Source organism: Podarcis muralis, chromosome 1 (assembly GCF_964188315.1).
Source record: "Podarcis muralis chromosome 1, rPodMur119.hap1.1, whole genome shotgun sequence".
Classification (NCBI taxonomy): domain Eukaryota; kingdom Metazoa; phylum Chordata; class Lepidosauria; order Squamata; family Lacertidae; genus Podarcis; species Podarcis muralis.
This window is the reverse complement of record NC_135655.1, coordinates 11,120,507-11,137,948: the sequence shown is the minus strand read 5'-3', so window position 1 is coordinate 11,137,948 and position 17,442 is coordinate 11,120,507. Positions and strand designations below refer to the sequence as shown.

Here is a 17,442-nt window from a genome sequence, read left to right as displayed (position 1 = left end):
AAGGAATTAAAAGGGAAAAAATCAACTGAAACGAACAGAACAAATATCAAAAATGGAGCTGGAAACAGGAGCAAAGAATATTAAGAGCTTCCTGGCTGGATCTGGGTCATGTCAGTGGACCAGCAGTTGCTTAAAGCCAAAGTCCTATTAACCAGCAGGAAGCAGACCACCAAGACAAAGGCATTTCAACCCTCTTCCTGCTGGCTAGACAACTGAAAAACTTGGCACCTCTCTTCCCAGGCAGGACTGCCACTGGTAGAGCTGACATTTGCCCTGTGGCTTCACAAGGAGAAAGGGACAGGGGAGCAAAGCTGGGATCTTCTTTCCAGCAAAGCTGTTACGTACTGAAGTTCTCACCCTGGGCCAGAAGGAGGATACTGTAGATAGGTTTCACTCAGGTCCACATATGCAAATAAGGGATTGAAAGTGACGTTCAGTGATTGGATAGTTACAGAAAATGGTTACTGTTGTGTTCTAGTGGAGCTCTATATAAGCAGGCTGGCTGAACCCTTCAGTTCAGTTCTGTCCTGGCCTGTGAATAAGCAAGAGCTGTTTGAAGAATCGCTGTGTCGTCTGATATGTTAACCCACAACTTAACTCAAGCCTCTACCAGAAAGGAGGTATGGGAGGAATTAAGAAAGTTAATTCCATCTGCCTGCTAGTTCTTTGGCATTCCAGACAAAAAGCCCCCCATCCAAAACGCCAGCTGCTCTCTTGGTTGCTGCAAACAGGCCCCTGCTGTTCTGGGTGGAGCTCTTTGGGAAAGTACAAGAGGAGAGCTCATTGCGTCGAGTTTGGCTTCAAAGTTCATGAGAAGGCAACAGTACGCTTTGAATGAAGCACCAGTAAAACGTATGGATTCGTTTCAGCGACAATCTTGAGCCTGTGGTCTTTGTGGGTTGCTAATGTTCAAATCCGAACCCTGATTAATAACTATTGTTATTATTGTGTATCTGAAGTGTGCATGCGCACAAAAACTTATACCCAGAAGAAATTTAGTCGGTCTCTAAGGTGGTACTGGACAATTTATTTTTATTTTTTTATGTTGACTGTGTCAGACCAACACGGCTACCTACCTGAATCTATTATTATTATTATTATTATTATTACTACTACTACTACTACTACTACTACTACTACTATTGGTATGCTACCCATCTGACTGGGTTGCTACAGTCACTATGGGCAGGTTCTGACGTTAAAGGCTTCCCTGAACAGGGCTGCCTTCAGATGTCTTCTAAAAGTCCGTTAGTTGTTTATTTCCTTGACATCTGATGGGAGGGTGTTCCACAGGGAGGGTGCCACTGCTGAGAAGGCCCTCTGCCTGGTTCCCTGTAATCTCGCAGATCATCTTATTATCATCTCTGGAAAGCCCCCAAACAGGTCATGAAGACTAGCAACCACGATTAGAACTTTGCACACTCAGAAACAGCTCATGCCGTGGGGCGTAACCACAAAGCTCGTTTCCTGGCAGGCGAGTCACTGTTGCTTATCAGAAGGGAGAGGCAGTCAGCATGGAATGGGCATACAGGTGTAGCTAATCGCCTGCACTGCATCAACCTCCCTCTCTCTTAGCTCTCCCACCTCTCCCTACCAGTGAAAGCAGCAGCAACACACCTGCCGGGATAAGCTAGCCTGGCATTTCCCTCCCACCAGACAACCTGCTTATGTTACATACCTACGTCTTGTAGAAGCGAATTCCATAGTTAAACTATACACTGACCCAGGGATGGCTGTGGGCAGGATTCCTGCATTGCAGGGGGTTGGACTAGATGATGATGATTCATTATTTATACCCTGCCCATCTGGCTGGGCTTCCCCAGCCACTCTGGGCAGCTTTCAACACAATATTAAAATACAGTAATGCACCAAACATTAAAAGCTTCCCTAAACAGGGCTGCCTTCAGATGTCGTCTAAAAGTCTGGTAGTTCTTCTTCTCTTTGACATCTGGTGGGAGGGCGTTCCACAGGGCAGGTGCCACTACCGAGAAGGCCCTCTGCCTGATTCCTGGTAACCTCACTTCTCACAGTGAGGGAACCGCCAGAAGGCCCTCGGCGCTGAATCTCAGTGTCCGGGCAGAACGATGGGGGTGGAGACGCTCCTTCAGGTATACTGGGCCGAGGCTATTTAGGGCTTTAAAGGTCAGCACCAACACTTTGAATTGTGCTCGGAAACGTACTGGGAGCCAATGCAGATCTCTCAGGACCGGTGTTATGTGGTCCCGGTGGCCGCTCCCAGTCCCCAGTCTAGCTGCCGCATTCTGGATTAGTTGTAGTTTCCGGGTCACCTTCAAAGGTAGCCCCATGTAGAGCACGTTGCAGTGGTCCAAGCGGGAGATAACTAGAGCATGCACCACTATGGCGAGACAGTCTGCGGGCAGGTAGGGTCTCAGCCTGCCATACCAGATGGAGCTGGTCGACAGCTGCCCTGGACACAGAATTGACCTGTGCCTCCATGGACAGCTGTGAGTCCAAAATGACTTCCAGGCTGCGCACTTGGTCCTTCAGGGGCACAGGTACCCCATTCAGGACCAGGGAGTCCTCCACACCCGCCCGCCTCCTGTCCCCCCAAAACAGTACTTCTGTTTTGTCAGGATTCAACCTCAATCTGTTAGCCACCATCCATCCTCCAACCGCCTCCAGACACTCACACAGGACCCTTCCAGCTCTACAATTCTACTGTGTGAGGAAGACACTGTTTTCTGCTTTGATCGCCCACCATGCAGTTTCATGGAATGACCTTGTAGTTTCAAGACGGGAGAATGAAAAGCATCTCCACTCACCAGGCATTAGGTGATGAACCTTAATCACATTTCCGATTCGTTTTTCTTTCTTCCTTTCTTTAAAAAAGAGAGAAAAAGATTTCCACCATTCTTTCTCCCATTTTGCAGAGAGCTCAATTAGGTGGATGGAGAATTTCCTGCTCAGCACTGCGAAAGAAAGCTCCAAGTTTAGCTGAGACATGAGCCCCCGCTTCCAATATCTTAATCCTGGCTGGTGGGCCATGCAGGCAGCAGAGTCTTAAAGCAAGACAGAGCTACACAAATTGGCTGACGTATTTCCACCCCCCACCCCCCGCTAAGATTACTTCTGAAGCAATGGTACATTTTTATGCAGCTCTTTAGAAGGCTCGCTTCACACACAAGGGATCATAACCCTTAATCAGTGGTATTCTTTCTGCAGGTGAGCCGGGCTCGCGAGAGACATTTTTAAAAGATTAACCCATGTGTTTAAAAAACAAGAAAAGACGGGAAGATTTCTAGCAAGCAGCATTTCTGATTAAAAACCAGACCAAACCCCAACAACCCACAAAGCAAACCTATTACACTCTGAAAATGGCTCCCATCTGGCTCCCCAGAACATTATGGGAATGAATTCTAAATAGTGTATGTTTTTCCTTTTTCTTTTTGCTAGTCTTGTTAACCTCCTTTGATTGCAAAGAGGAGGGTTGGGGGAATGTATGGATTCAAGCAGGAGATCAGATGGGGCCTTAGAGACTAATACATCTATTACAGCACGAGCTTTCGAGCTACTTGCTCTTCCCGCCCGGAATAAGTGAGCCTTGTCTACAACTCCATTTACAAGGTCTTAACATTTGCCTTTGCGGCCGGGATTTCGGCGTCAGTGCTGAATGGGTACATCTGCAGGCAGCAGACATGGCAGGTTAATAGAGGTTAGGGACGTTCACGCAGCTGCAGACATAAGCAGCGACCAGCATACAAAGGGCTGTAAATCTGCTCAAAGGAGTCGGCTGTAGCAGGGCTTGCAGACCAGCCAAGACATTTAATGCCTGGCTTAACCATTTGCTCAAGAAAATAAGCAGGTACGGCAACAAGGAAGAAGCAAATTCTCTGTGCAAGAGGCTTCCTATTCCCCCATCCCCCTTTTTTGGATTTATTATAACTCTCTAGCGCCGTTCGATCAGAACATGCCGGGAAGGGCTGCTTAATCTTGAAGTGAGCAAGAGAAGCAGGATTTTTTTTCCTGCTTCACCTTCAAGATGCCCTTGCCTTATACAACAAGCTGCTTGCAGAACTCGGTTCACTGTGGGTGGGACGACCTTTGCCTGCAATTCAAAACACACTTTCCCGGAAGAAAGCCTCACTGAATACGCTGGGACTTAATTCTGAAAACAACATGCCTAGGATTGCGTTACAAGATTTGGGCAGCCTGGAAAAATGACCATCGGGGTGCCTTTCTTGCACAAAATCTCTACCATGTGCGCTCTCTCTCTCTCTCTCTACATAGTATGTGTCCAGATCTTTCTCCCTTCTCTTAAAGAACTTTACATAACAGAACTTAAAAAAAGCAGGGAGAGATTATGTTTATTCACATTGGTACAAGCCCATCAGAAACACCCACGGGCTGACAATCAGCAAGAAAAGATGGAGATTTAAGCCGTCCTTTACGTTTTGCACCTGCTATTTTCAGACCCGTCCATTCAAAGCCAGTGTGCAGCCTTTCTCACAGCCTTGCTCTTATAGCACAAATATTTTAATGGGCATAGGGAGGGGAAAGGTGTTCGTAAATCAAGTCCCTTTTGGATCTCTGTTGCTCAGGAGGCCTGTGTTGCCCCTTCCATAAAAATATATAATAGTGAGTGGTGTCTCAGACCAGGACAATACGAGGAATATTGCTTACAAGGGAGAGATGTGAACATATGGGGTCATTAGAATATGCAGTTGTGATGGATAAATAAAGAGAACAATGGAAGGGGAGGGGAGGGAAGTTAAAGATTATGAATATATAGTTCTATTCAATGAAATGTTAAAAAAAATTGTAATGGAAAAATATAAATAAAAAATTACAAAAAAGGGAATATTGTTTACAGTACTAGCTGCTGCACCTCTAAAAAGAGTATTGTAGAGCTGGAAAAGGGAAACCAAATGACCAGGGGACTGCAGCAATCCATTACGAGGAAACACTAAAAGATTTAGGACTTTATAGTTTAGAAAAAAGCAAGTCAGGACACACAATAGAGGCACATAACGTAATGTACGGTGTAGAAAAAGTGGATGAAATACGTATTTTCCCCCACTCTCTCGTAATTCTTAGAGGCCAGGGTCATTCAACGAAGCCATATGGTGACGGCAAATTCAGGACAGAAAAAGAAAAAGAAAAAGAAAAAAGACTTCCTCACATTGTTGAACTACAGAGCTCACCAGAATCATAGAACTGTAGAGTTGGAAGGGACCACGAGTGTCATCCAGTCCAACCCCTGCAGTGCAGGAATCTTGTTGCCCAACATGAGGCTCGAACCCACAACCCTAAGATTAACAGTCTCCTTATCTTCTCTAGACTGGGGACAGAGAGAATCAATTGCACTGCCCGTTTGCAGACCACAGCAATATGTTCCATCAGCTCAAGTTTCTACCATCCCATTCTGCTGTGGGAGATGGAGAGAACATGATGCAACTCTGAAAATACTTCTTTTTTTTAAAAAAAAACCCTCCTATCCCACACACCCAAATAAATTCAACCAGAGCAAAATAATCTATACCAATAGCCTTCCAGCCACAATCTTCCCAGTCCACTTGTTCCTTACTACAAGAAGATGTGGTGCTGAAAAAGGCTTTAGAAGGGAATTGAGATAAATTCATGGAGGAGAAGACTATATTTGTAGCTACTAGTCAGGATGATGACTGCTCCCTACAGGATTAGAGGCACTGATGCTTCTGAATTTCAGCTGCTGCAACAGGAGAGGCCTAGGGTGGTTCTGTTCTCCTTGTGGGGCATCTCAAGGACTTGGGGCTGGCCACAGGATGCTGCATTCGATAGGCCTCTGGTGCTTATTCTGTTCCTGAGCTTTGCAGGGCGAGTGGGCGGTTGTCACAGGGTAGAAGGAACAAATGCTGCCTTCGCTGTGCACCTCTGATCTGAAGTACAGGGGAGCATAATACATCCATTCTCTCGTTTCCACTCCCACAGCTGGCAGGGCTATGAATGTTTCCACAAAAGTGAGAAAGAGACGAGTGTTTGGCGCTCTCTGGGGTGGTTGCAAACAGTCAGGGAGGGAGGGGACTGCAGGCTTGTGCCATACAGACCATAATACAAGGCTTCCTCCACCAGCCCGGCTACAAAACCAGCTCCGACCCGCAGGGCTTCTTATAATCTTAGCGTTTTGAAGTGATGTTAACGGGAGCAACGACACTGCGCTGAGCGAGTGGGTTTTAATAATGTTAAGCATAAAGATTATGCTAATGGCCTCGCTGGCTGACGTGTGCTTATTCCGGGATGCAGTTTGAAAGAGAACGTCGGTGGAGTCAAAGACCAAATTCAACCCCCTGCGCGCACCCCCTCCCCTCCGGCCGACATCAACCGGTGCTCCTAAGACTGCGAGAATAAGTCTCTGGTTTTTGAGTGGCTTGTGTCAGGCGTAGGTTGTCAGCAAAAACAATAAAGCACTCAAGTAAATAGTTACTGAGGGAAACAAACTGCAGCTTGGGCCTAGTGGTTTCAGCAATGCTTTCCAGGAGGTCTTGCCCCGATGAGGCAGTTGCAAGGACTGGATGTCCCCATCTTCCCACCCCTAAGGCTCCTCGTCTCCCCACACAGTCTCAAACTGCGGCTGCACACGTATCACCTCTGCCCCACTCTTTTCATTGCTCTGTGCGTTCTTGGAGACCCAGGAGGGAGCGGAGCTGGTCGCAGCAGGAAGCGGGGACTCCCTGGATTCTTCAGCAGCCTGTCTTCACTCTGCCTTTTGGTCCCCCTCCCCTCCAGCCTCTGCTTCAGCCTCAGAGTCTGCACTGCTCTCTGCCCCAGACTCTTCCTGCTCACTAAGCCCTGTTACCTCTTCAGCTTCCAACACCTCCTCCTCCTCCCAGTCTGCTCCCTCTGACCACTCGTCGTTGTCCCACCACCAATTCCCAGGCTCTCAGCCTCCTTCCCTTGGGGGTTCCCCGGCTGGTTCCTCCCACCATTCCTCTGCAACCAGCCAGTCCATGACATCTTGTGAATCATGGTGTGTGTGTGTGTGTACTTTGCAAAAATCACAATGCGGGGAAAACCATGAAGCCAGCCAAGGCTTCTCTGTGCCTGCTCAGCTCTCCATTGCCTCCAGCGAATCACAAGCGCAGGCGCTGGCAAAAATTGTGATGCAGGAAAAACCACGAAGCCAGCTAATGCCTCTACATAGCTCCATCCTTATTTCAGACATTGGGATGTATCAGTATACATTGGTACCTCAGGTTACAGACGCTTCAGGTTACAGACTCTGCTAACCCAGAAATAGTACCTCGGGTTTAGAACTTTGCTTCAGGATGAGAACAGAAATCGCGCGGCGGTGGTGCGACGCCCCATTAGCTAAAGTGGTACCTCAGGTTAAGAACGGCCTTGACCCAGTATACCTGAAGGAACATCTCCACCACCATCGTTCTGCCCGAACACTGAGGTCCAGCACCAAGAGCCTTCTGGCAGTTCCCTCACTGCGAGAAGCCAAGTTACAGGGAACCAGGTAGAGGGCTTTCTTGGTAGTGGCACCCACCCTGTGGAACGCCCTCCCACCAGATGTCAAAGAGAAAAATAACTACTAAACTTTTAGAAGACATCCGAAGGCAGCCCTGTCTAGGGAAGCTTTTAATGTTTGATGCATTGTTGTTGTTGTTTAGTCGTTTAGTCGTGTCCGACTCTTCGTGACCCCATGGACCAGAGCACGTTTGATGCATTACTGTATTTTAATATTGTGTTGGAAGCCGCCCAGAGTGGCTGGGGAGGCCCGGCCAGATGGGCGGGGTATAAATAATAAATTGTTGTTGTTGTTAGTTTCAGGTTAAGAACAGACCTCCAGAACGAATTAAGTTCTTAACCCATATGTTTAGCTGGTGATATATTACAATGCTGAAAAACAGGTATCACCCAGCGCTCGTGTTCAGCGTTCCTGCCCCTCCCAGAGGAACTGCAGGGGTGATGTGTCCCTCAGGCCAAGAAAGTTCAGTCACCTGTAGTGTCCTGCGTACTCTGACAATGGTGCTCCAAAGGCACAGGGATTTGTGCAAGCCCTGCTACTGATCCTGAGGACTGAACCCAGGACTTCAAGGCTGGCTCTTTCTGCCAATGAGTTATGGCTCTTCCACCTGAACATAGGCAGCATTACCTTAAGCTGCCAGCTCCTGAGAGTCTACTTTTTTTAATGCCATATGGTTTTGCGAGAGCCTGGAAAAACAACAGCAAGAATCTAGTGCTACAGGCAGACTTGCGTAAGATGCTTGGGGGATTTGAATTAAAAGCCAAGCCGTCCAAATTTGGAGATGCCAAAACAAGACAAAATGTTTTAGTCTTCCGAACATTCCTGCAACATGTGCTTTGCTATTTATACCAGAGAACATTTTTTTTTCTTGGGCTAACAAGCATATCTTAGATGAGAGCTCCTCCCCTCAACTCTCTCCTGGCCACAAATCAGCAATATTCACCCAAAATCAGCAATATTCACCATAAAATAATTGAAGGTCTGTTTGGATAAGGAAAGTGTGTCACTGGGCTACAGGTTTAATGCAGCATGCTGGAGATTTATTGATTTAAAAAAACCAAAAACCAAAAGTGACTTAATGTACAAAGCATTGAAAGTAAAATTGCTTTGTAAGCTTGCACAACACAAAACAGGTGTTTGTTTGTTTGTATCTCAGCCACACCCCAGCATACAACACATATAAAAACAATAAAACACGAAACATACGGAGCGGCCTTCAGATGTCTTCTAAAAGTCAGATAGCTACTTATCTCATTGACATCTGATGGGACGGCCTTCCATCCGAGAAGGCCCTTTTGCCTGGTTCCCTGTAACCTCACTTCTTGCTGTGAGGGAACTGCCAGAAGGCCTTTGGAGCTAGATCTCAGTGTCTGGGGAGAATGATGGGGGTGGAGACACTCCTTGGGGTATACAGGCCTGAGGCTGTTTAGGGCTTTTTAAACGAGAAGGGGCGCTTTATGGCCTAACATGAAGAGAATGAGATCCACACAAACTGCAGAGATTCACAGTCCCTCCAGCCCTCTTTTTCATCTGTAAACAGCATTTCGCCAGTCCAGCTTTCCTCAACTTTGGGTCCCCGGATGCTGCTGGACTACAACCTCCATCATCCCTGGTCACTGGCCAAGCTGGCCGGGGATGATGGGATTTGTAGTCCAATGGCATTTGGGAATCCAGGGTTGGTCAAGGCTGTGCTAGGCTACATAGACAAAAGGTCAAAGGTAGCTCTGCATGTTTGCTACCCACTCCAACTTAATCCACACAACAAAGCTTTCAATATGTAGCACTTACCGTTCCTACTAACGGATACAAGAATCCTGCGCCCACGCTGGCTCGGATGTCTCTGATGGGCAGGATGAAACCAGAGGGCACCCCTTTCTGTTCTGGGTCGTGAGACAGCGACAGGTGGGTTTTCGCCATGCAGATAGGCAGGTTCCCAAAACCCTGGATGATGGATTGAGGAGACCACAAGAAAGAACAGGACAACTTTTGAACAGCGTGCCAGTAAAACATTATGCAATTGCTCCAATTAAAGTGTACTCAGCTCTGCCGTGCCTTGATTTAAAACATAGTTTGCCTATGCCTGCTGTAAACCTACTGAACGGGAAGTATTCCCCATTAACTCAATGGAGACTTATTTTTTGAGCAGATGTGTTATAGCAGGCATAGGCAAACTCAGCCCTCCAGATGTTTTGGGACTACAACTCCCATGATCCCTAGCTAACAGGACCAGTGGTCAGGGATGATGGGAGTTGTAGTCCCAAAACATATGGAGGGCCGAGTTTGCCTACGCCTGTGTTATAAGATTGCACCGTTAAATCTGGCTGCAATCCTAAACCCTTCATGTATAATTTCTGCTGCAACGGAGTAGCACTGCTACCCCAAAGGGAAAGTAAAAGACCCCCTAATGCTGCCATTTGCAGTTGTATGAAGATAATCTGCTAATTGCAAGTGCTTTTGCGAGGAGCCAATATGGACCTTGGGCTTTCTAAAACAACAACAACACAACAATTTCATTCCAGCGATTTGGAAGCAAAGTTTCAACTGAGATACTTAACTAGAGCTGCGAGTGCCGTAACTTTAGTTTATTAAGGAGCGGTGAGTAAGCAGCAGTAAGCAAAATCTCCAAATATGTTTTTTAAATGGACACGCACACGATAAAGTGCAGACAACTTTGCATATCATTGGCCTATGGAATTTTAACAAGGAATGCTTTTATAGGGCAAACCTTCTTTTCAAAATTTACAAATGCATATACAAGCTACAAAATGTTAATATCCTTAACTAAGGCACTCTGAATTTGGTGTCAAGAAAAGCCGAATGACATCCCACTGAAATAGGAGAAGATACAAATTAAGTTTATAAGCTCATAAAAAGAATAAGCCCTAATTATCAGCATCATATCAGAGAGAGAGAAAGCAAGAATGGGCAACATGCCAAAATGAAGCCTGTTTTTTCTGGAGAAGAATTTTCTAGGCTTCTTTCCTAAGAAATTAATTAAGGCAGTCTTGGTAGCTATTGACCATCAGGCTACGTGCACAGGAAAAATCAGAACGTGCCCACAAAAAAATCCAAATGTAAGAGCCCAATCTTGCAAGGATGTTTTGCTAGCATACCTGCTTGGTGTACAGAAGAATCTTCTGCTCTGCTTCTGGCAGCAGTTCAATGTCCTTTGCCCCGTAGATCGTCTGTGCAATAATTCTTATCTTGTCCAGAATTGGAAGCTAGAAAGACAGGAAAAGGAGGGGAGATAGAGAGTCAGTCCAATTCCTTTCCTACCGCCATGGGATGCCAAATCAACAAGGAACGTAGCCAATCATGGTAATCTGAAAGCAACAAGAACGCATCATTTTCCCAAGCAGAAAACTTACTGATGAGGGGCTGCACCAGAAAATGGAAGGCTTACCCTGAGTGATGGTGACGGGGAGGAACCTCAGGCCCAGGCACAGATGTGGCCCCCCAGACCTCTCTGTTTGGCCCTTTGTACTCTCCCCAAGCCACACCCCTCTCCTTAGATCACACCTCTCAATGGTCCTGTCTTGCACCCTCCTCGGGTGCTTCTGCCTGGCTGGACTGTGCCCTTAAACTTCGATAATTCATTTCTCTTGCCCATCGGGATGGAGAGGGGTGTGCGGAAACCAGCTTACTGTGCAAAGGTAAATAATTTACATTCTTTGCTCCACCCACTTCTGGCCCCGCCCACCACAGGAGTGTGATCCCAAAAGGCAACGAAAAAGATTCCCACCTTTGGCTTTCATGATTAGTAATATGTATTTTAAATTTAAATTTAAATTTAAATGGAGGCAGTGAGAGATTTTACTTTCTTGGGCTCCACGATCACTGCAGATGGTGACAGCAGTCACAAAATTGAAAGATGCCTGCTTCTTGGGAGAAAAGCAATGACAAACCTAGACAGCATCTTAAAAATCAGCGACATCACCTTACCAACAAAGGTCCGTGTAGTTAAAGCTATGGTTTTCCCAGTAGTGATGTATGGAAGTGAGAGCTGGACCATAAAGAAGGCTGATCGCCGAAGAATTGATGCTTTTGAATTATGGTGCTGGAGGAGACTCTTGAGAGTCCCATGGACTGCAAGAAGATCAAACCTATCCATTCTGAAGGAAATTAGCCCTGAGCGCTCACTGGAAGGACAGATCCTGAAGCTGAGGCTTCAGTACTTTGGCCACCTCATGAGAAGAGAAGACTCCCTGGAAAAGACCCTGATGTTGGGAAAGATGGAGGGCACAAGGAGAAGGGGACGACAGAGGAAGAGATGGTTGGACAGTGTTCTCGAAGCTACGAACATGAGTTTGACCAAACTGCGGGAGGCAGTGGAAGACAGAGAAGTGCCTGGCGTGCTCTGGTCCATGGGGTCACAAAGAGTCGGACATGACTAAACGACAACAACAATTTTAAATTTATTATTTATACCTGGCCCATCTGCCTGAGTTTCCCCAGCCACTCTGGGCGGCTCTCAATCGAGTGTTAAAAACAATACAGCATTAAATATTACTTCCTTAAACAGGGCTGCCTTCAGATGTCTTGTAAAAATGGGATAGCTCCTTATTTCCTTGACATCTGATGGGAGGGCATTCCACAGGGCGGGTGCCACTACCGAGAAGGCAGAGTCGAAGGGACATCTCAGGCAGGCAAGAATGCTTAAGAGCGGAAAGCAGAGTCTGTGAGGGATGGGCCTGAGGAGTGCATGTGTGGAGAGGCCTAGGGGGCTATGCCCGAAGTTCCCCAAATATTTATTTGCTAGGTTGACAATGTCTGTTACTGCTGCTTAGCATGCATTGCTCATCAGATATTATGAACCACTGCGTATCATTTATGACGATGTGCTACTTATTATGATGCATCGTATTTATATGACAGTTTCTTTCTTTTTTTATTGGATGGATACACACACACACGTTTATTATCATCTATGTTGTAAAACCGCCTTTTGGTCTTTTTTGACCAAGGGTGGTGTAGGAATTCTAAAAAATAAGTAAAATAAATGATTCAGTAGAGGCCAGATTCCTGTATCCGTAAGACTGGAGAGGATATAGAACGTTAAAATACATAGGTGCGTGTGTGCATTCTTATTTTTACTCTCCCCTAACCAGTCAAGATCACTGCAGATGGTGACAGCAGCCACGAAATTAAAAGACACCTGCTTCTTGGGAGAAGGGCAATGACAGGCCTAGACAGCATCTTGAGAAGTAGAGATGTCACCTTGCCAACAAAGGTCCGTATAGTTAAAGCCATGGTTTTCCCAGTAGTGATGTATGGAAGTGAGAGCTGGACCATAAAGAAGGCTGATCGCCGAAGAATTGATGCTTTTGAATTGTGGTGCTGGAGGAGACTCTTGAGAGTCCCATGGACTGCAAGAAGATCAAACCTCTCCATTCTGAAGGAAATCAGCCCTGAGTGCTCACTGGAAGGACAGATCGTGAAGCTGAGGCACCAATACTTTGGCCACCTCATGAGAAGAGAAGACTCCCTGGAGAAGACACTGATGTTGGGAAAGATTGAGGGCACAAGGAGAAGGGGGCGACAGAGGACGAGATGGTTGGATAGTGTTTTCGAGGTTACCAGCATGAGTTTGACCAAACTGCGGGAGGTAGTGGAGGACAGAGGTGCCTGGCGTGCTCTGGTCCATGGGGTCACGAAGAGTCGGACACGACTAAACAACAACAAAACCAGTCAAGCCTTCAGAAAAGCCCCATAAGTGCAGCTAAAACACCAGGAGAGTTGCAAGGTATGAGTGTGGAAGGGGAGGGGAGCCTCTTGATTCACAGAGGGAACCAAAATTCATTGCAAGGCGGAGGGAGGAAACAGTGGAAGGGAACTCAGAACACTTTGGCCCAGCGAGCTTCATTCTCCTTTTAAGCCATCCATCATTCATTAAGTCACTTTTTTCAAAAAAAGCCACAAAAAACACAACCACACTATTCCCCATCGCTTTAAGAATGCCAATCAGATTCTGGGCATTCGGAACAAAAAAATCTGTGTCTTCCCAGGGACATTAGAAAGCAATTTGATTATGCCGCTGACTCAAGGGCAAGGAATTAGATTTAGCCTGAGAGCGACAGAGGGGATTGCTGGGTACCTGGCTTGGCTAGTCGTGGAAAGAGAGCCTGCAAGAACATTTATGATAATTTTGAGGCCCTAAGCCATTCACCCTCCCAAATCAGCCAGTCTTTCCCAAGTCTCCCACAAGCTTATCGGTATCTTTCCCCAGAGCAGGTGTGGGGAACCAGATGCTGTGGAAATGCAAGCTCCCATCAAGCTCTGCAAGCACAGCCAATGGCCCAGATATTTGGGAACTTTAGCTCAGCAGCAGCCAAAGCGACAAAGATTCCCTACTCCAAAGAGTTAAAGAAAAATTCTAAGGGGGGGGGGGAACTATTAAAATAGGTGAGCAACAAAGGCTAGGGTCTTTGGGTTTATGAATGAAGAAAACTGGTAATTGATGGGAGCTTATTGTGTACACATATTTTTGCAGATGTATAACTGAAGAAGTGAATAATGTGAAACAGATACATACAGTTGTACCTTGGAAGCAGAACTGAATCCGTTCCGGAAGTCCATTCAACATCCAAAATGTTTGAAAACCAAAGCGCGGCTTCTGATTGGTTGCAGGAAGCTCCTGCAGCCAATCGGAAGCTGCGGAAGCCCCGTTGGATGTTCGGCTTCCAAAAATAGTTCGCAAACCGGAACAGTCACTTCCAGTTTTGCGGTGTTTGGGAGCTGAAACGTTCGAGAATTAGGCTGATCGAAAACCAAGGTACGGCTGTACTGGAAATAGGAGGAGCAAGATTTGTAACGTGAAAAGCTCCTGTAAAAATAACAAGATTCATTTTCGCTGGAACAACTCTCATTGTGGCAATTTATAAGCTATATGTTTGCATGGGTTGTTTTCTTCTTTTTGCAAACTCAATACGTGCAGCTCCTGAGTTTAGTGGAAGGTTTAAAATTTATATGAAGCAAGTGCATGGTTCAGTCCCTGGGATCTTCAGGCTAGGAGAGGCCCTTGTCTGATCCCCCTGGACAGCTGCTGTCAGCCAGAGAAGGCGACACTGAGATGGAGCTGCTGCTTATATCCCTGTGTTTCTCACCCATGGACCAGAATCATTGCTAGCCCAGCTGCAGACTCCTTTCCTCAAAATAACTTACCCTTTTCTGCATTATAACTCAATGAAGGTCGCAAAGGAGGAAGAGGAGTCACACAGGGTTCAGTGAGAATCCTTACCTCCACATTGTACAAAAACTTGAAGTTGCTGGGGGCCAGCGATGCTCTCTGTACAGCTTCGGCCAGAGCCACGGCTCCTCTCCCTGCATCGGCCCAGTGGGTGCATTTCACAGCATCAAAAGCGCCCACTTCCTTAGCCAACCGGATGACCAGCTGTAGCTCCGCCTCCGTATCAGATCTGCAAAGATATCCATTGATGGAGAGTTATCACTGGGGGGAACAAGAGGGTCGTTTTCCTTGGGTCAATGCACCTTAGCAAACAGCAGGAAAATCCAGTGCCTCTTCCTGTACACCCTTTACTTTTATGTGCCCTGGTCCATGGGGTCACAAACAGTCGGACACGACTAAATGACTAAACAACAACAAGCTTTCCGGGTCATGTGGCCAGCATGACTAAATCACTTCTGGCACAACAGAACAGCATGACGGAAACCAGAGCGCACAGAAACACTGTTTACCTTCCTGCCACAGCGGTACCTATTTATCTACTTGCACTGGTGTGCTTTTGAACTGCTAGGTTGGCAAGAGCTGGGACAGAGCAATGGGAGCTCACCCCATTGTGGGGGTTCGAACCGCCGACCTTCCAACTGGCAAGCCCAAGAGGCTCAGTGGTTTAGACCACAGCACCACCCGCGTCTTGAGCTTTACCTAAGAGATGCTATCACTATACTGAGCCAATGATGATGTAAACCAAAGAGGGAGAAGCATAGGGAGATTTAATTTTGACTATTAATGCTCACTGAAAACCATTAAGTGCTTAATCTTCATGACATCCCAACCACCACCTCCCACGATTCAGCTGGCAGGAATGAAAAATCACCGCCTGATTAGCGAAGGCATTTTCTTTTATTCAAGGTTGAAAACGAGACGAGAGCAGAGAGCTGCCACAGAACATTTCTCAAATGCACTTCAGAGCAACGTCTCATGTGGATGCACATCACATTTAAGAAAGACACATGCAGGATGACTCACGGATGGCATGGAAGGAGGGGCGGGGACCAGGGAGGAGCAGGAGAGCTTTAATTTGGGCTCACAAACAAGATATTGTGTGGGTGGCTTGCCACCTTTCAAGCAGTGGTTTCCTAAAGGCAGGCACAGCCAAACATGGCCCTCCAGCTGTTTTGGGACTACAGTTCCCATCATCCCTGACCACTGGACCAGTTACCTAGGGATCATGGGAGTTGTAGTCCCAAAACAGCTGGAGGGCCAAGTTTGGCCATGCCTGCCTTTGGATGTATCAGGACCACCAAGGCCTTATCAGGAGAAACACCTCATCTGAATGCACCCTTTCCTATGTTACTTGGTATAATAGTAGTAGTAGTAGTAGTAATAATAATAATAATAATAATAATAATAATTGATATCGAAGAATTGTTGAGTTGGAAGGGACCCAAGGGTCATCTAGTCCAACCCACTGCAATGCAGGAATTCTGTGCATCGCCGTCCCTGGATGGGTTCAAACCACCAGCCTTCTGGTTGCACTGAGCCACTGGGGGAGGTGTTAATAATCATAATAATAATAAGCACGTTGCCAACAAAGGTCCGTATAGTTAAAGCTATGGTTTTCCCAGTAGTGATGTATGGAAGTGAGAGCTGGACCATAAAGAAGGCTGATCGCCGAAGAATTGATGCTTTTGAATTATGGTGCTGGAGGAGACTCTTGAGAGTCCCATGGACTGCAAGAAGATCAAACCTCTCCATTCTGAAGGAAATCAGCCCTGAGTGCTCACTTGAAGGACAGATCATGAAGCTGAGGCTCCAAGACTTTGGCCACCTCATGAGAAGAGAAGACTCCCTGGAAAAGACCCTGATGTTGGGAAAGATGGAGGGTACAAGGAGAAGGGGATGACAGAGGACGAGATGGCTGGACAGTGTTCTCGAAGCTACCAGCATGAGTTTGACCAAACTGCATGAGGCAGTGGAAGACAGGAGTGCCTGGCGTGCTCTGGTCCAGGGGGTCACGAAGAGTCGGACACGACTAAACGACTAAACAACAACAACAATAATAATAATAATACCCATATAAATGGTGCTTTCCAGCATTCAAAGCACATCATGTGCATTATCTTGTTGCCATCCTTACAAAAAGCCTGTACAGTGAGACAGCATGATCACCCCCCATTTTACAGATGGGGCCAGGGAGGCAGGCCATTATCGAGAAGACCTTGTCTCCAGTCACCAATCTCCATACTCAAGAGATAAGACACTGAGAAGGGTTTCAGATGTTGATTGCAGTGTCCAGACAAGTTCATATGGGAAAAGGGGACCCTCTAGGTACGGGGGTGTCCTGAGCCATAAAGGGCTTTAAATGTCAAAAGCAGCACTTTGAGTTCAGTTTGGAAACCAAGTGGCAGCCAGTGGGACGGAACTGGTGTTAAGAGATCCCACCTCCCTGCGTTCTTTAACCACCTGTCTGCCACGCTGAGCACCAGCTGAAGTTTCCGAACCATCTCCAGCGGCAGCCCCATGTGACAACAGCCCTGTGATAATATGCTACTATTTCATTGCAGTTCCAAAACAGCAGTCTGAAGTAGTGCGAGTCCCCTTTACTGCTTTATTTTCCTGCATGGATAGGCAGGGACTTTTAGCTCTCTTACTCACTTGAATGCATTGACAGCTACGACGACCGGGATGCCAAAGGTCCTGGCATTTTGGATTTGCTTGCGCAAGTTACTGCACCCTTTCTCCAAAAGTGGGAGGTTCTGTACGAAAAGGAAAGGGGGGGGGGAAGGAGAGA

The 17,442-nt window shown here is 46.7% G+C and overlaps 1 protein-coding gene and 1 pseudogene across 1 annotated transcript in view; both read right to left on the bottom strand.

The window, feature by feature from the left end:
• Window positions 1-17,442, bottom strand: part of MTHFD1 (methylenetetrahydrofolate dehydrogenase, cyclohydrolase and formyltetrahydrofolate synthetase 1) — a 74,476-nt gene that overhangs the window by 4,215 nt on the left and 52,819 nt on the right. Inside the window, exons 23-26 of the mRNA XM_028742995.2 lie at window positions 17,307-17,407; window positions 14,706-14,883; window positions 10,582-10,689; window positions 9,257-9,409 (exon numbers count right to left, since the gene is read on the bottom strand). Coding sequence (XP_028598828.2) covers window positions 9,257-9,409; window positions 10,582-10,689; window positions 14,706-14,883; window positions 17,307-17,407 — 540 coding nt within the window. The remainder of the gene's footprint in view (window positions 1-9,256; window positions 9,410-10,581; window positions 10,690-14,705; window positions 14,884-17,306; window positions 17,408-17,442) is intronic.
• Window positions 3-3,658, bottom strand: LOC144328395 (uncharacterized; annotated as a pseudogene).